At 40.7% G+C, this 20357-nt stretch overlaps 1 protein-coding gene across 2 annotated transcripts in view; it reads right to left on the bottom strand.

The window, feature by feature from the left end:
* Positions 1 to 20357, bottom strand: part of hip1 (huntingtin interacting protein 1) — a 189709-nt gene that overhangs the window by 82446 nt on the left and 86906 nt on the right. For both annotated transcript variants that reach the window (XM_055657952.1, XM_055657953.1), the window contains exons 4-6: positions 20112 to 20168; positions 6196 to 6276; positions 298 to 374 (exon numbers count right to left, since the gene is read on the bottom strand). In XM_055657952.1, coding sequence (XP_055513927.1) covers positions 298 to 374; positions 6196 to 6276; positions 20112 to 20168 — 215 coding nt within the window. The remainder of the gene's footprint in view (positions 1 to 297; positions 375 to 6195; positions 6277 to 20111; positions 20169 to 20357) is intronic.

Genomic DNA, 20357 nt, shown 5'->3' with positions numbered 1-20357 from the left:
TGAGTACATCAAGGTGCTCAAAACAGATTTTTCATAAAACCGTCAGAACTTCACAATGAATGTAAACACTTTCGAAAAGAGCTCAGCTGAAACTGAGCATCTCTGAACTAATTGAATAGTTAGCCAATCTTTTAAAGATAAGGTAATAAATCATGTTCCATCTATTCTTTATCTTATCAAGTAATCATTTTCTGTTTGGCAACTCTCCCTTGAAGTAACATGGGATACCATGCTACATTGAAAACATAAAAACAATTACTTGACTTTAGATGAAGCAAAATAAATCATTATACTTACAAATTATTTACATCATTTTCCCCTGTTTCCTCGAGTTGTCTGTCTGTCATCTGAAGGTTGCCTGGGAATCTGGGATTCTACATGGAATCAAAAAAAGTTAAAAAGAGCATTAAAAACAATTTTTAAAAAATCTGAGCCAGAAATGTTTTGGCAATCGCATTACAAAGTGAACCAATTTACAGAAATTTGCACTCTAGGATTTTCAGATCTGATGAAAGGTTGTTAGCCCTCTTCTTGGACACTACAAAACCTGCTGAATATTTCTAGTAACTTTCTATTTTTATTTCCAGCATTATTGTCTATGTGGCTATTTGCAAAGCAATTATTTTTGCTTATAAGCATGACTGCATAAAAGTGCCTAGTAAACTCCATTTAGAAACATTGAGGAGAGTTTTGTTATTTTTGGGGAATAAGCTTACATATACGTTTAAAGGCACTGGTGTGGAAAAGGGTGTTGTACATCTGGTAGCAGCTGTTGCTAAAATTAACATCGGAGACCATACTTGGAATTTATTGTGCTCCTTTTAGAGAAAGCTATCTGACAGGTTGGCAACATTCCTTTAATACTTGGGAGGACTGTGTAATTTCACATATTAGTACTAATAATTCTGTGGAAGAATTTAATTTTGAAAACACATACTTCTATATTGGAATTTGAACCTGAACTTATGCTCAAAACACAATTAGAACGAGAAAATGTTTTTGAAAGGTTAGTGCTCAAACACAGAACAAAACCTTACAACTAAACAAACCAGACCAGTCCTCCATTAATACAACAACTGTGCAAATACATCTTCTCAGAACTACGTCACCTGTCATTGATAAACACAAAAAGCTGGAGTAGCTCAGCGGGACAGGCAGCATCTCTGGAGAGAAGGAATGGGTGACGTTTTGGGTCGAGACCCCTCTTCAGGCCTCTCTCCGACGATACACATTTCACCTGTCAATGTACTTTATGCATTGCTCACAAAGACATGGGTTTCTCTATTACTTTTTTAATGCACAATTCTTGATGTTGGTTTCTTCTGCTGCTGTGTCTGCCTTGCTGTGGACACAGATGCAGAGTTCCTTGGCCAACTAAAAATTGGTCATTTTTGAATCAGACTCCACTAGAGGCTGCTCAGGAACATAACCACTGGTATTTTTTAGTCCACTGAACATCCTTACAACCATCCAACTCAATCTGAAATGTGACTGGCTCTTAGCTCTGTCACAGTCAACAATTTACCTGCATTCAATTTTTTTTCTATTGCTTTTTTTTTTAAAATTGCCAACGTTCAAATAACTAATATTCTTCCTTTTTCCAAAGAAAAAAAGGCAACTTTCTTTATCTCTCACAATTTAAATTTCCATTCCAAACTAATTATATTTTCTGCGTAGATACAACATCTTGCAGAATGAGGGATTGCTTGAAATTTAGCTACAATGGAAAATATTGTCAACGGAGGGCAGTCAGAAAACATAATTTTCTTTTATAAACTGTGGCTAAAACAGGTACATTTAAAGAAGAAAATTGGACAGTTAGCTGGAAGTGAGAAATAATAGAAATGTACAGTAATTAATATAGATAATTCATACTAATTGTATTTTAAGAAGATTAATGTGAAGCTGCTGCATTCCTATTCGAACATGATCAACTGCCAAATGACTCTGGAATAAAATACCACATAATTCAGTCACTATAAATGAATCAGAACTTTCATGTAAGTGGTACCAGGAGTCCCTTGTGAGAGGATGACTTAACCACAGATTTGCATATAGGTCGTGAAATAGCTTGAGGTTGCAATTCTAGAAGTGCTAACTTGCCACAGAAGGTACAGACATTGCCATGCAGGTCAGCTGTCTACTGGAGGTGGTTCTTTTTATTTCCCTTCTTCACTCTCCCTCTTTTCAGCTTTGATGGTAAAGCTCTTTTTCTACATGCAAGTTACTACTTAATTGAGATTGTGGAGCCACTGAGACCAATTGACAGTTTACTGTTCCCAACGATATGTCTATAAAATGATTCTTGAGTTACAGTCTCTTGTAGCATTTCTGCTGTCCACCATGGGAACTCTGACCGTGCGTGTCCAGAGATAAGGGGCCTTGGAGAGATGAGAATCTGACATCCACACACAAAGCTCAGTCCAGCAGAGCTGGTGCCAGAAGATTCGTGCCTCACTGCTGGTGACATTCGCTTCAGTGTGAATTTTCGCCACATTGTGCAGCATTCTTCCCAGTTGAAGAGTCCTTGTTGATCGTAACTCTTCACCCTATTGTCATTAAATCATCGAGATCTTGCAATAGAGGATTACGTGATGACAAGTACATTACAGACTTGGATCTTGGAGTCCTTCCACAGAATATGTACAGTAAACATGTGCTGGAGCAACTTCCTAAAAGAAACATTTTTTCGCTGGATCCAGTGCTGAATCTCAATGATGACGATAGCACTGAAAATAATATCTTCTAAGGTAACAGAAGCACTTAACCATCTCTAAGGTCACAACAGTATTTGCACTGAATGATGTGCAAGTTCTGACGCAGGCTTTTATGAACATCTATAACATTGAAGTAAGAAAAGTGCACAAAAGGGTTCAATGTGGACTCAAGGTCATTCTCATTCTGCGCATGGATGACATAATCATCAGCTTATTAGAGAACGACAATGGATGTCTTCAGGATGCTCATCTTCGTACGGAGATGACGGATTACAGAACCATCCATTGTGCACTCTACATCAATAGCAATGGGAAGGCTTTTTTTAAGGAAGAAAATAATAACTGGTAGGAAGATAGAGAACAGGGACAAAGCAATAACACAACCTCACTGGACATCATTTTGAGGGACTTGTTGGTCTGTGTTAAAGACGTTACTGAGAATGGTGCCATTCATCTGATCATGAACCACCATAGGTCTTAATCAATTCAGAAAGGAATATAAAATCTGGTCAGCCTCTTCAACACCAATGTATGACTGGTGGAATCAAAGGTATTTATCAAATCAGGGAAGATTATATGTAGGTCTTAATTTTGTTCTTGACATTTTTCCTAAATTTTAAGTGCAACGAAGATATGGGATGGTTTGAAACTCCACCGAGATTGCTGCAGGACTTCCTCAGCAAGGAGAAACCTTGGTGCAAGACAATACAGGTAAATGTTTTTTCTGCTACAGAGAACAAGATAATTCCTCAGTGACCCTCATGCTGTTATAATCTTCAAGGAATCAAATGTCAAAGTTAGCATCTGTCACAGCTGAGTCAGTAGTGTTCCTTTATTTCGCTCTGATGGCTTTGTTTTCCCTGAGGAGCATCAACCCCTCGTTGGCTCGCAGTGGAGCGGTACTTGAGCCATAACTGTCCCTCACAACCTGGAAAGAGCTCGACATGTCATGTTCGTCAGCATTAAGTTTGATCTCCAGACAGTTTCTTGTCACCACTTGTTTTTAATGTACAGATCTTCCCAAGGGTTTCAGGCTTGAGCTACTAGTAAGACTCTTATACTGGCATGAGACATCATTTTGCCACATGCAATGAGCGTTTCATTTCTGATCATCCGAGCCCTGAACACCAGCATTATTCATGACAAACCAATCTTGGTGATGGCTCGTCAAAGCCAATGCATAGCATGTGTCAAGAAAATGACAGCCATTAAAATCACGCTCAAATGTTTAGGAGATTAGGCATAACTCAGCTCACAGGTCTCATGACTATTGTTTTGTTAAATAGATATTTTGCCCATTGATACTGCTTTCAACTATAAAGAAATATAACCACTTTGAAACTAGAGCTACAAGGTTCATATTATACATGAATACAATAGTTAGTGCAAAAGAGAAAGGAAACAAAGTGCACAATATAGTGATGTAGCTACAGAGAAAGTACATATAATGACAAGTGCAATGGCCAAAACGAGGTAGATTAGGAGATTGGGAATTCATCCTCAGAATGTAAAAGATACGTAGAAGAGTCTGATAACAGCAAGAAAGATGCTGTTCCTGATTCTGGTGAAATGTGCTTTCAAGCTTATTTCCTCTGCCCAACGGGAGAGGGGATAAGAAATAATGACTTGGGTGTGAATGGTCCTTGATTATGTTTTCGACTTTTCCAAGGCAGTGGTAACTGTTGATGGAGTTGATGGGCTTGGGGTGGGAGGCAGGCTGGTTTGTGCGATGGACTGGGCTACACTCACATCTCTCTGCAATTTCTTGTGGTCTTGGGCAGAACAGCTATTCCAGACTGTGGTGTATCCAGGTAGGATGTGTTCTATTGTGCATTGCGGAAATTGGTCAGAATTATTAGAAAAATGCCAAATTTCCTCAGTCTTCCAAAGACATACGTGTTGATTTGCTTTCTTGATCATAGCATCAATGTGTTGGACTCGGAACTCAAAGCTTTCACCCGTATTTACTTTGGTGCCATTGATACAGATGGGGGTTGTACTCCACCCTACGTCTTGAAGTCAATAACCAGCACTATCCTTTTACTGGCATCGAATGAGAAGTTGCCATCTTGACACCATGCTACTAAGCACTCCATCTCCTTCCTGTACTCCATCTCATAATTGTTTGTGTGGTGTCATTTGCAAACATGCAAATGGAGTTTGAGCAAAATTGTAGGGAATATGGTCATGGCTGAGGGAGCAGCCTTGCGGGGTCACCAGTATTGTGCATTATCATAAAGGATGTTTTGACCTCAATCCTTTCTATTTAAACTGCCTTGACTCACTCACATAGAAATATCACTAACACAAGGTCTCATGTGCTTCACATGCCACTGTTATAGATACCCACTTTGATGACTGGATTGGAAAAATAAACAATGCAACTTATCCAATGTTATATACAAATGCTATTTTGGTATTACATTCCTGATGATTCATTTGTTTAATTTCATGCAGACAACAACATGTTTTAGATAGAGATGTGCTCTCTGAATTAGAGTATGGCTATCCAACTTGAACCCACCAGCACACGGTTCGCTGCCCCAGCATTGTTAACTCTTTATAATGAACCATGTCCTGGAGCACCCATTTTTCACCACCATCCTACTGTGGTTTTTGCCACTCGTCACAGATCATGCCACCACCACAGGTCCACAGGTCAAGCTCACCTACTGCATCTGCTGCAAAGAAGGAGCGGAGACAACTTTTAAGAAGCCAGAGATACACGGTTGTGAAGCTCGGCGGAAATTAACATTACCATCCGGTTATCCTTGGTTCTGAAAACGACAGTTTACGTTTTGTTTCCCCCAATGAGCCATTGAAATTCACCGGTCAGCAACAGCAACAACCTATGACTTCCTGGCAACCCACTACCACTACACCTTCGTCATGAGAATTCTCGCCACTCTCCATGGTGCCAGAATTCTGGTCGCCGCTAATCTTTCAACACCAGAATGCCGTTACCACTTGTTGCGGGTCTGAGGGCACTACACACGACCATGAATGCGACTCCCCGGCAACCATCTGTGACCGCATAGTCTCCTGCAGTCGCCTAAAAAATCGCCTAAGTGGGACAGGCCCATTACTGTCATATGTTTCAAAATGGAATAATTCTTACTTGCAGCAGCACAACAGATATGTAAAGGTAGTACTCAATTTGCATATCGAGAAATATAATAGTAACTAATATTGGATTTAAAGCTTTGTGGCATGAAATGCAGTAGAAGTTGTACATAATGCAAGAGTTTATTTATCTGCAACCCCCTGGTCAAGAAAACCCCTTGTTCATTGTCAAGAGCGAAAGGCTGGTCACCTGCTGTCTCAACTGATTTAGATTCTGCTCAATCACTTTTGGGAATCAAGGTCTTCTTTGGTTTTGTTCCTGCAGGGGGTTCCTCTATCAACTAACCTTTTCTTTTTCAATAGATTGAAAGAATCCCGCCATGAATAAGGAAATAAAGCCAGGGAAGTTACTTACCTTACTGTGGAATTCCATCTTTGTTATTAGTAGCTTGAGGTAGGTGCAGCTCAGTTTCCCATAACCTTCACTTAAATGACCCTGTGGGGTTAAAAATATAAGCAACCAAGTTAGACTCAGGCTAATGTTGCAAGCACAAAAAATAGTTTTGTTACAATTTGAATGCTCATGTGCTTTAGCAGCTGCTTTTCAAATGCTTATCAGTACTTTCATTGATTCACGAGAAATCGCATGTTCTTTGAGACTGAATTAAGTGAGCCAATATCAGCCAGGTCATTTGAGGTACTTCAATTGATCTCAGTGTCATTCTGTAATGAAGATTACATCAGGAAATGTTTCTGTTTGGAGTATGGTAATGGCAGCTAGAATTTTTGCATCCTGTGTGACCAAAGAAGCTGGAGTTTGTGTATTCACCCTGTGACCACAGGTTCCCTGGGGAACTCTGGCTTCTAACCACATCCCAGTGACGTGCTAACTGGGAGGCAGCCAGATCTACAGCAGCAAGAAAGAGGATTATAAGTCATTTAAATGCTACTAGTGTTCTTATGATCACCTGATGAATCTGACATATTCGACCGCCACCACTCACCCCATGGAACATGAGCACAGTACCTGGAAGCATCCATGGAGCTAAAAAATGTGGTCACCAGGGAGGCCTTCAGGTAAAACTAAAGCATCAGGGCATGCTACCCTCATCACACCACACCTCTTCCAGCTAACCACTGGCCAATGAACAAGATAGAAGAGCAAGTCTGCCATATCAGAGAGACATGAGTGACTGCTGTGTCGTCTGTTTCACAGAGACGTTACTCACATCCAACTCTTCAGACATGGCACTCCAGCTCAAGGGTTTTTCCATCCATCTGCATGGACTGGACGGCGATATCAGGAAAAGATGGAGGTGGCATCGGCTTCATGATAAACTTGTCATCAGAATCACAATCGCACTTTATTCGCCAAGTATGTTTTGCAACATACAAGGAATTTCATTGGACAGGTCAGTCATACAATTAAAAGCAACAGATCACTCAAAAACACATTTTAACATGAACATTCACAACAGTCCTTCCCTTAGTTCTTCCTCGGTCGTGGGCCTTGAGGGATGATCTTGACTCCCGTAGCCGGCGGCATTTTGGCCCTCTTCTTCGAGGCGATCAGCTCCCGCATCGGCGGGGATGTCAGCTCCCCCGTTCTAGGCTATCGAACCTCGCGTTGGGGCTGGTCGAACCTTCCGCGACGTTGGAGCTTCCCGGCTAGCCTTTCCCGAAGACTACGAGCTTTTGACGGTAAGTCGCGGTGGGAGCGATCCCAGGCAAGGGATCAGCTCCGATGTTAAGTCCGCACCCTGTGATAGGGCTCAAAGTCAGTCCGAGGAAGCTTCCAGCTCCATCGATCGAAGGCTGCAGAGCCCACCGGAGAATGTGATCCGAAATTAATCACATCTCCGGCATGGTAAGAATTTGAAAAAAAGTTTCCCCCCTGATCCCCTCCCCCCACATAAAACAAACCGAAGAACATTAAAACAAACTTTTAACACACTAAAAAATAACAAAAATAATGAAAAAACGAACAGACTGCCGGCAGGGCAGCCATCGCGCCGGCGCCCCTGGCGGTAATTGTGTGAATCAACTTCTGCCTCAGAAATGACTGGATCTACTTCATTTTGTTCATTGCCACAATAAAGCATCAGCGGATGCAAGCTCACTGCTGCCAGCTCAGTGTTCAGCACAATCATTCCCTCCAAACTCAACATCAAGTACCAAGACCTAGGCCTTTGTATCTCCTTTTGCAACTGGATCCTTGACTTTCTCATCGACAGACCTCAATCAGTGCAGATCAGTAACCTCATTGACCGGCAACACATGTCCATCTCAAGGCAGCGTACTTAGCTCCCTGCTCTTTGCTATTCACATCCACAACCATGTGCCGAAGCACAACTCTAAAGCTATCTATAATTTTGCTGCCGACACCGCTATTGTTGGTCAAATCATGGTTGGTGATGAGTCAGCATACAGCAGAAAAACAGAACACCAACTTGAGTGGTGCCACAACACTCACCTCTTGATCAACATCAACAATACTACGGGACTAATCGTTGATTTCAGAAAGCAGAAGTTGGGAGATCATATGCCAGTGTTCATTGGTGGGTCAGCAGTGGAGTGATTTGGCAACTTAAAATTCCTAAGGGTTAACATCTTAGATGGCTTGTCCTGGGCCCAGCACATGGATCTAATCATGAAAAAGGCATGATTTGATAATCATCAAGAAGCCAGCACCTCTAATGTTTAAGGAGATTCAGCAGGTCCATATTAATAATAAATCTCTACAGATGCACAGTAGAAAATATCCTGACATGGCAGGCCTGGTATGGCAATTCCAATGCACAGGAACTCAAGATTTATTTATTTATTTATTTATTTGATTCTTTATTTCAAACAGACTAAAAGAATTAAAAGCAAGTGTGAAACAGCATACAAAAAACAAAAAAACAAAACAAGAATATTTTAAGTGTCAGAAACAATATCTATAAATAAATGAAATTGTATGTGTCCGAAAAGGAGCAGGAAGAAGTCAAAGCTTATTAATTCCCACCCCTTATTCAACTGCTTATAATTATCTTATACACATTTAGCAGCTATATGTACACCATATGTACACCAAATTATTTACATTTACATTTATACACAAATCAAATATTTACAAAGCCATACAAAAAAAGATTAAAAAAAGAAAAGAGAAAATAAAAAACCTTCATATACTATACAGTATCTCTTAGTCATATATACAACCCATCACCCTATAATCACTCTTCCCAATACAACCAGTATAACAAATATCCCACGCACAATCATCTATCCTCATCCCAATATCCTTTAAAAAACATCTTTTTAAACTGAATTATGTTGGTGCTAAGTTTTATCTCCTGTTCCAGACCATTCCACAGATTGCTATGCACATATTTTTAAAGAGTTGTTCTGACATGATTTTTCTTAAATTATGTTCCCCTCTCAAATTATACCCACCCTGTCTTTCCATAAACAGTTTTTGTATATTTCCTGGAAGTAAATTATTTCTTGCTTTGTACATGGTTTGTGCAGTCTTAAATGTAACCAGATCGGTGAACTTCAGTGAATGTGACTTTAAGAATAATAAATTGGTATGTTCAAGATATCCAACATTATTGATAATTCTTATTGCTCTTTTTTGTAATGTGCATAACGACTGAAGGTTGGTTTTGCAGGTGTTACCCCATATCTCCACACAGTAACTCAGATATGGCAATATGAGTGTATTATACAGAGTATGTAATGATATGTGGTCCAGAATGTGTCTTGATTTTCCCAATATTGCTATAGACTTTGCCGGTTTTGCTTTGACGTGGTTTATATGTGGTTTCCAGTAGATTTTGTGGTTTACGATCACATCAAGAAATTTATTTTCATATACTCTTTCTATACTTATGTTATCTATTTTCAATTGTACTTGAGGGTTTGTTTGCAGCAGCATCACAGCTGCAGATGCTGCAGAGAGTGGTGAACACAGCACGGTCCATCATGGACATCGTCCTCCCCAGTGTTGAAAGCATCTACATGAAATGCCGCCTCAAGAATGTGGCACCGATCATCAAAGATCCTCACCATCCGGGCCATGCCTTCTTCTCACTGCTAATATCGGGAAGGAGCTACAAAAACCCAAAGGTCCCATGCTATCAGGTTTGGGAACACTGTAGGAAAGTAGTGTTATTAGGTCATATTCTTTATCACCTTTTAACACTTCTTTCCTGCACCTATCATTGTCTTGAACCGGCCAACCTCATCAACTCAACCCTATTGGACCACCTCTTGCACCACCGTGGACTTCTAATTGTGATTATGTATATTTGTTTTGTTTTGTGCACTTTTGTTTTTCACTGTCATGTATAATTTATGTATGGTTTTATGTATACTTTATGTTCTTTATGCTGCATGAGCTTATGTCCCTATGATGCTGCTGCAAGCAAGCTTTTCATTGCGTTTGTGTCTCACCATCCTCGTGCATAAGACAATGAACTCGACTTGACTTGACTCTGGCACTGTCCGCTGCCTGGGCTCTGAGCCAGGAACACTCTCTCTCAATCTCCTTTGATATTACGTTTGTGAGACAGCCTGTGTTAATGGTGCTATGTGAGTACAAGCTGATTTTGTAAAACATGTAGAATTTTTTTTCTAGTTATTTCCTGAATTTCCTGTATTTATGTCAAATTTGCAAAAGTTGCAATTATTTCAAGATGTTTTATCACCAGTCTGGAGTGCTGAGATGTTACAGGAAAAGAATCAGAAACTTCCCATGGAATGAACATTCAGTAAAAGGAGCATTAATGATTATTTAGATTGACGACTTTTCACCTGATGCCATTTATGGCTCCTCTAAAGCAGTTCATAATCTCATAATATAAGACTATTTCAGTGCATCATAATTAAGATCACAAGCCTCATGGATCGGAACTCAAGATCCTTGTAATTATGCCAAACTAGGTTTAAAATGCTGTAGGATCGGCCCACATTTTGAATATCTGCGGTTCCCTGCATTACATTTGTCCAAAAGGTGTAGCCCACTGTTGGTGCCAGTTCTTTCACGTTATTCCAATGTGGGATCATCGTAGAAGCAAGAGTAGAAATGTGAAATTGCTTGGCTTCCTCCCTACTTGAAGAATCAAAATATTATTACACACTGGGAGGTTGGAGGTTGAGGGGAGACTTATACATACGAAGTATATAAAATTTTAGAAGCATATATAGGGTAAACAGTCAGTACCTTTTTACCAGAGTGGAAATGTCTAACACTAGAGTGCATAGCTATAAAATGAGAGGGAAAATCTTTAAGAGAGATGTAACAGGACATTTTTTTTAAAACACACATAGTGGGGCCTGGAGCACATTGTGGGAGGGGAAGATAGGTACAATAGTGGTGTTTAAGACACTTTTTGATAGGCATATGGAAGTTCAAGGAATGGAGGGATATGGATCATCTACAGGCAGGTGAGATCCGATAAACTTGGCATCGTATTCGCCATAAGCATTATGGGTCAAAGGGCCTGTTCTCTACTGTTTATAGACCTTTGTCCTTTATAGCTGTTCCTCTTAATAGATTCACCAAGTATAACCTGGCATCAATGAATCACCAGAATCTCCTACATACACCCATATGGTCTGACTAAGCTCAGCTCCGATGCCATCTATAAATTTGTCAGCTCAGGTTAGCCGAATTATAGGTGTTTGCAAGACAGCGTGCAGAAGTGAAGTAGAACACTGCTTGAATAGTGCCATCAAAACAACTTCTCAAAGTAAATAAAACCATATATGGGAATATTGGGAGACCAATACCCAAGTTTTCATCAGTGAGTTGATAGTGGAGAGTGTTTGCAGCTTCAAATTTCTGATCCCTTGCATACTACCGTGGATTTTTTTTTCTAATTGTTTTTGATACTAATGTCTTGATATTCTACAATCCTCTTACTTTCAGAAATGCCATGTGCAATTTATGTATATGTTTTTGAGTGTCTGAGTCTTTGCCTGCGATTCTGCTACAAGTCAGATTTTCATTGTGCCTGTACCGTACTCTCTATTTATGCACATGACAATAACTTTGACGTGACTTAAATTCCGAGGACTTGCAACAAGTTCAAATGTTGTGCCATTCTCTACCACAATCAACAAAGCCCAATGAAAATGGCCAGTAAGCTAAGGGTCCTATTAATTGACAGTGAAATGCTGAAGGTTTAGTACCCAGCTGCCAGCAAATACGTCAACACTGAGTCCTTATAACCTAGATTGAGGTGGGGCTGTGAATAGATGGAAATGTTGGTGAATAAAATTGGTTAGGGTAAGATTAGTGTCAATGGGTGTTTGACATTTGGCATAGATTCGATGGGTCAAAGGGACTGTTTCCATCCTGCATTTCTCTATGATTCACTACCTCTAACAACCCTGCCATCCACACTAAATTGGTAGCTGCAACATCATGCATTCCACTGTAAACTCCTCTGCCTTTTTATCTTTCTTTCCTATTTAAAAAACACTTATTTGACCAAGCTATTATTTGTCTTTCCTAATATCTCCGGATCAACCCTCTCACCAACAAAATATTTACTCAAGTCAAACGTGGTCTGTCTTTAATGCTGACTTTCTCTCATCAATAAAGTAAATTCTAATTCTATCCTGATAAAAATTTGTAGGGCTTTCGTACCGAGGTTAAACAGATTGGTATCCAGTTATTGATTTTACTCCTACACTCTTTTTTGAATAAAGGTGTACCTTTTGCAGTTTCACATCCTCGGACATCATGCTCCCTGCAGAGACTCAACCACATCATCTGTTGCCAGGATTCCAGTAACGTCTTGTCCATTGGTGAAAATTAACGTGAAGTATTTACTTAATAAGTCAGTGATGACCTGTGACTCCATGAGTACATTTCCTTTTTGGTCTTTGATCCCCCCCCCCATCTCTCCTTTTGCAACACTTTTCCTGTTTACATGCCAACAGAATATTTTTTGATTCTTTCATGTTTGCTGCCAGGCTTTTCTCATGCTCTTCCTGTGCCTCACGCTTCCTCTCTGAACATTCCACAACACTAGGAGTTTCAAAACCAACTCCATATATGAAGCATGAAAGGAAAAGGATGCAAGTTATTTTCAAAATGGAAATTAAAAGAGAAAATAATGTAAACTGAATATGAAGATCAGAGAAATCAAAATTACTTGCATCTCCAATGTGAGTTTAATTCTTTAAAAGTGATCTGTAAAGAACAATGCACTTTGCTCAAATCATCAGCCGTTACTTATTTTTTATGGGTTAGCATCTTGCTCGGAGTTCAAAGAGCTAATTTTCATTCTTTAGATTGGACAGCAAGTGCCTGGGCACAAGAGACTGCAGGTACTGGAATTGGAAGAAAGAAATGAGGCAGAATTGGTGGAACTTAGGCAGCATTTGTGGAGGGAAATGGACAGTCGAAGTTTTGGGTAGAGACCCTTCATCCGGACTGCAAATGTCAATGGACTTCAGGTATAGACAATATCAAGACTGAAGTCATAACTAGGATTAAATCCATGAACATAACTGGAGTTTCCAGCAGGAATCACAGAGTAAATGCCTCAACCGTAATCAAATGGAATTATTAAAAACATCAAAGCCGTTCTGCCACATTCCTTCCATGTTCCAATTTACATTTGTTTATTCAACATCAATGATAACTGAAATTGTGACTTTGCAACAACACTAAAAAGACAAATCTGCTTGAAATTAGTCTAAGTGCAGGGTTCTGCCAAGAGATTCTTCAAATACAAGTGATTTTTTTTCCCAATGAAGTTTCAAAGTAATTAGTGGAGGCAAAATAATTGCAAGGGAAATGTGTTAAATTCCACAAATTATGTATTGTCAAGATTTTTAAATAAATGAACAAAATAAGTTCTCGGCAAGTAGTTTTGAGTTTCAGTATTCAAGCATGGCATTTAACCCTGAAACAAGTCTCAGTTGAGCTCTGACAGATAGATTTACACTTTGGAATGATTGAGCAGTGTAGGATTTATGCCTCGCCAAACTGAAGGAGTAACTGCGTAAAAAAAAAAAATCAAGACAAAGCTGCAAATCCCCACAGAAATACTTAAGAATTACTTCATTATTTAGTGGGGTTATACTTTTAAGGGGATTATATTATTAATTCAACGTACTACTCAAGATAAAGAGCCACCCATTTTCCATATTAGTAAAGGGACGGTTGGGACCAGCTAGCTCATTTCCAAGTCAAGTCAAGAGAGTTTATTGTCATGTGTCCCAGATAGGACAATGAAATTCTCGCTTGCTGCAGCACAACAGAATATTGTAGACATAAATACAGAACAGATCAGTGAGTCCATATACCATAGATTATATATATACGCACACATAAATAAACAGATAAAGGCTGTTATAGTTAAGAGTTTGTTTGAAGTTGTGTTTAATAGCCTCATGGATGTGGGGAAGAGGCTGGTCCTGAACCTGGATGTTGCAGATTTCAGGCTCCTGTACCTTCTTCCCTTTGGCAGTGGAGAGATGAGTGTGTGGCCAGGATGGTGTGGGTCCTTGATGGTCCTTGATGATGTTGGCAGCCTTTTTGAGGCAGCGACTACGATAGATCCCCTCAATGGTAGGGAGGTCAGAGCCGATGATGGGCTGGGCAGTGTTTACAACTTTTTGCAGCCTCTTCCGCTCCTGGAAGCTCAAGTTGCCGAATCAAGCCACGATGCAACCGGTCAGCATGCTCTCTACTGTGCACCTGTAGAAGTTCGAGAGAGTCTTCCTTGATATACCGACTCTCCGTAATCTTCTCAGAAAGTAGAGGCACTGATGTGCTTTCTTTATAATTGCATTGTTGGCGGCGCGACTCACCCGTTGCAGCGGCCCCTACAGCCTGTCTGTCTTTTTTTTTTTTTTTTTTTGTCTAGTTAAATGTAGTGTTTGGTGTTTTTTAATAGTGTTTTTAAATGTGTACATGTGGGGGGCGGGGGGGGGGAGGGGGAAGCTGTTTAAATCTCTTCCCTGTCCGGGAGACCCGACCTTCCCTGTTGGGTCTCCGTTGTCGATGGGGCCTAGCACCGTGGAGCAGCCTCCAACCTGAATGACCTGGGGGCTCGGGAGACTGCGGAGCTGCGGACTACTCACCATCGTGGGGCTGGCCGGCCTCGGAGCGTGGGGAGCAGTGGTGACTCGCTGCTGCAACGCGACTCCTGGGGCTCGGAGGCTCCAGCAACGCAGCCGCAGGTCCGGTGGACTGGGACATCGGGAGCTCGCGGGTCCGGGGGGAGAGAGAGACCGCTTCCCGGAGCTCCCACAACGCGACTTCTCCAGCCCGTGTCGCGGGGTTGGAACAACCCGGACCGGGACCGTACATCACCTGGCGCGGCTTCATGGCCGTGGGACTCACCAATGCCCGTGGGGGTTCCAACCTTGTACTTTCAGACCGGGAGCGGGGCCGTAAATCGCCCCGCGCGGCCTAAAATGGCCGTGGGACTTATCATCACCCGCCTGGGGCTTGGACATCGGGAGAGAAATTGAGAGCAGGGGAGAGAAAAGACTTTTGCCTTCCATCACACTGGGTTCACTGTGATGGATGTTTGTGTGAATTTAATTGTGTGTATGTCTGTAGGACATTGTCTTTGTTTGTATGGCTGTGGAAACAAAATTTCGTTTGAGTCTCACTGGGGCTCAAATGACAATAAATTTGTATTGTATTGTATTGTATTAGTGTTCTGGGACCAGGAGAGATCTTTGGAAATATGCATGCCCAGGAATTTGAAGTTCTTGACCCTCTCCACCATCGATCCATTGATATAAATGGAACTGTGGGTCCCCATTCTACCCCTTCCAAAGTCCACAATCAGTTCCTTGGTTTTGCTTGTGTTGAGAGCCAGGTTATTGTGCTGGCACCATTTGGTCAATCGGTCGGTCTCACTTCTATACTCTGACTCGTCCCCTTCATTTATACGTCCCACAACAGTGGTGTCATCGGCGAACTTGATGATGGAGTTTGTACTATGTCCGGCTATGCAGTCATGAGTATAGAGTGAGTACAGCAGGGGGCTGAGCACGCAGCCTCGAGGTGCTCCCGTGCAGATTATTATCAAGGCTGACACATTTCCACCAATACGGACATACTGTGGTCCGTGAATGAGGAAGTCAAGGATCCAATTGCAGAGGGATGCGCAGAGACCCAGATCTGAGAGCTTGGTAACCAGCTTGGAGGGGATGATGGTATTAAATGCCAAACTGTAGTCAATGAATAACAGCCTGACATATGAGTTCTTGTTGTCCAAGTGGTCCAGAGCGGAGTGGAAAGCCAGTGAGATCGCATCCACCGTTGATCTGTTGTGGCGGAAAGCGAACTGCAGTGGGTCCAGATTTTTGACGAGGTATGAGTTGATTTATGCCATGATCAGCCTCTCAAAACACGTCATCACCACAGACTTTAGTGCCACTGGTCGATAGTCATTGAGGCACGTCACCTTGCACTTCTTGGGCACCGGTATTATTGATGCCCTTTTAAAGCAGGTGGGAACCTCAGACCTCAAAAGTGAGAGGTTGAAAATGTCTGTAAAAACTCCAGCCAGTTGGTCTGCACAGGTTTTTAAAAACATGCCCGGGTATACCATCAGGTCCAGGTGCTTTCCAAGGGTTCACCCCTCTGAAGGATCTTCTGCCTCTGTGACTGTGACCAAAATACCATCACGGCGAATGGGGACTCGGGAAGGCACATCAGTGCTCTCCCTATCAATGCGTGCGTAAAACGCATTGAGTTCGTCTGGGAGTGATGCTTCGCTGACATTTGAGCTGCCTCCTGATTTTGCCTTGTAGGATGTGATTGCATTCAAGCCCCACCACATTTGCCGAACATCCGTCTCATCCTCCAGCTTGGAGCAGGTCCCTTTTGGCCTTTTTGATGGCCTTACCAAGGTCGTATCTGGACTTCTTGTAGACCTCTGTATCTCCAGACCTGAATGCCCGGGATCTGGTCTTTAGAAGAATGCAGATCTCATGGTTCATCCAAGGCTTCTGGCTAGGAAACACTCGGAAGGTTTTTGGTGGGATGCAGTCCACCACACATTTCTTTATGAAGTCTGCAGCGACTGTGGCATATTCATTCAGGTCCATTGCCGAGTCGTGAAAATTGCCCAGTCTACAGACTCCAAACAGTCCTGGAGTTGTTCCTCTAAACCCCCCCCCCGAAACAGCTCTATACAGTCCTCACCTCTCGGGGTGCGCTCATCAATTGCTGCCTGTAGGCAAGAAGAAGCAGCACCGCAGCATGATCACATTTGCCGAAGTGAGGGCGAGGGATAAAGCGATAGGCATCCTTGATGGTCGTGTAGCAGTGGTCGAGGGTGTTTGGTCCTCTGGTGCTGTAGGGGACATGTTGGTGGAAGACCCAGGACTATAGATGAAATTCAGAAACCTTCTAATTCTACATGGCTCAATTACTCATCAGTAAACATTTGTATTCACAGGAAATATTCTCTAGATTTATATTTTAATTAGGTAAACACTATCAGATTTCAGATACTCCCAATTGTTTGCCCGTCCTCTTGTAATTATAGAATAATGAGAATATTGATTCTAACACAATACACATCAAACTAAAAAAATGCAACTATACAGTAAAGAAATTGGAAGCTGCACCATAACCAGATTGGGAAATGTGTTACTTTATATTTGAAAACCATTTTTGTTTTGCAAAAAGGAAATATAAAGTTTGGTGAGGAACCAGGAGTCCATCTGTGCAAATGTAATATGTCCCACTTGTGCAATAAATAATGAATTGTTGGGTTTCATCCATCCCCTGTGCTGAAAAGACAGTGATACTGTCCCGCAGCTGCCAGCTGCCAGCTAGTGGGCTGGTCATTTTAATCTGCTTAGGCAGACATCACAGCCAAAACAAAGGCTGTGCCACATTTCTTGAGATTCATGTTTTTTTTAGTGCTATTCATGCCTTCAATATTTTCCACATCATCACAGCAATTCCGAGAAACATCTGCTTACATGTCCCATGACTAACAACTACTGTGAGAGGCATTCTGAATATTGAATAGGTGCATCCTACATTTTCAGTCATTTTGGTACACAATGTCACCTCAAAAATCAAAATCTGTAACCACTGAGAAATTGTTTTATGTTTTCATTTTGAAATGCACATGAATAAAGATTGTAATTATTCAATTGCGGGACAATGCATTTATCAGTCATGTAGGGTCAAAATATCTTTCACATTTCCTGAGCACATTAACAAATCTGTATCATAAAGCTTTAGCTTAACCACTGCAAACAAAGCCTTCCTTTTTCTCTCCTTTGTTGATGATCAACTTTTTTCTGGTCAGGATTCAGATGTATTTCCTTTGTTGCATAAGTTCTTTATGCAATTTCCTATGAATTAGCTGCTTACTTGGACTGCTTTAACAATATCAGGATTCATAAATAACCACTGATGACAAAGTTGGACGATCAGGCTGAAGCTACAAGGGTACATCCACAGAACCTTTAACAAAGCTTTGCTCTGTTCTTCAAACAAAGTGGCTTCTAAATAGCAGCCATTTAAACACTATCTCCTTCAAAAATTTATATACTTTCCTGTATGCGATTTCTGAATTAATCCTTGGATAACAGCAGTTCACATATTTTCATATCTAAACAATCTATAAACAAAGCTAAATAGAGCATATTTAACTTTGAAACTCTGATCTCAACGCATGTTAAATGGACTGTCTTCAAGGACATGAGGCAAATTGATGGTGACAATTGTGACATTGATTTTATATTCAATACGAATGAAAAGAAATGGTCATAATAATATCATGATAGCAAAGTAAATATAACTACTAAATCATTTAGTCAAAATAAAATTCCTTCTTTGGAGTCTATTTCAAAATATTTGTATTTGTTAGTGTAGTGGATTTAAAGGCTCAAGCATCAACTGGAATAGAGTCTCTCAATAAATAGCAGCATCTGACAATTTTGTATCAGAGCAAGTGAGAAAGAAAAGAAGATTTCAGATTACTCTTCAACTGCAGCTGTCAAAGTACCACACCTTAACTAAACGTCCCCAGGTCTCTTCCCTTTACGGTGCTCCTTGTCCAAGCTTATTGTCACCTGCCCCAAAACTTCCAATTTGTACCTTATCAACAAATTTTGCCTCAAAATGTTCCTGTGAAACAGCCAACCTTTCCTGAAGTGCTTCACCATTGCAGTGTGTGTTCGAAAGGAAAAACAATCAAATTATTTGTTCCCCTTTCATCGTGTTCTTTATTTCCAAGGAGTAACGTTTATGATTGGCTTGCCCTTTCCTCCATGTGGGAATGTTAGCATCCGAAATTAAGAGAGAAAATGCTTGAATCACTCAGCAATCGTGCAGCATTTGTGGAAAGAGAAACATGAAATAATGCTTCAGGGCAGAGGCCATTCTGACAAAGGATCTCCAAACTGAAACATGAACTCCTTTTCTTTCCACAGATGCTGACTGACTGCTGAGTGCTTCCCACATTTTCTGTTTTGATTTCAGATTCACAGCATCTGAGACAAGAGTCAAGTGTTGAATTGTCGTATCTACTGGCAGCAGAACAATACAATTCTTACCTGCTGTACGTTTGTTTACTGGCTCATTAATGCAAAATAAGCAAATATATATCCAATAATCAATAATACAATAAATTAGTAATACTCAGTAACCAGACCATAATAGAACATGCCAAACTCCAAAGTACAACTAAAACAATATTTATAGTAGGTAATAGTTGCTGAGGTAGGGTTGTGGTTACTATTGTCTCGTGCTCAATAGCCCAATGAATGCTGGGCAGGAGCTGTTCTTGAATCTGGAGGTCATGGTTTTCAGATCCTGTACCTTATTCCCAATGGTAGCAGCAAGATGAGAATGTGGCCAGGGTGTTGGTCTTTGATGATATTAGTTGTAAACGCTATCAGGTGCCTCTGTAAATAACAATCTCATAACCACCATTGATCTCTAAATACATTTCATGTGGTTGGACATAATGATTTCCTTATCTCAAAACCCTTCAGAAACCTATTTTTGTGTACACCTTCTGCTCTAACTCCTATGATAGTTCGCTGCTGAAACCTTTTATACTGGAACTTTCTGCCAGCAGCAATCTGGACTTTTCTGAATAAATTCCTATGTTGCTTCCTCCCTTCCCCAATCTTCGAATGCTCCAAAAAACATCAATAATGCATCCATTGCAGCTGTACTTCCAATTGTATCTCATCTTTATTCTGTCTAATTGCCTGTGACTTTAAAGGTCTGATACTATTTCCTATAAATATTATGTTCATAGACTAAGTTCATGGCTCCACAAAACACAGAGACCAAAGAATATGAAAAACTGAATTAACAACAGTACTTACCCACATTCTGCTCATGTCACTAAGCTCATTTTTGTATCGTATGGAGTCCTGAAGAACCTACAGCATAATGAAAAGGAGATCATGCTCAATAGCTAACCGATATAATTTAACCTTATCAATCAGAACATAACATTTTCTTGGTACACATGCACTCACAATTAATACATAATGACAGCTTCACAACATATCAAATATAAATATGTTCAATTTGTGTTGCCATAATAACAATATTCTTTATGAAAGCCC

The sequence above is a fragment of the Leucoraja erinacea genome, chromosome 28 (assembly GCF_028641065.1).
Source record: "Leucoraja erinacea ecotype New England chromosome 28, Leri_hhj_1, whole genome shotgun sequence".
Taxonomy (NCBI): domain Eukaryota; kingdom Metazoa; phylum Chordata; class Chondrichthyes; order Rajiformes; family Rajidae; genus Leucoraja; species Leucoraja erinaceus.
This window is presented reverse-complemented; position numbering and strand designations above follow the sequence as displayed.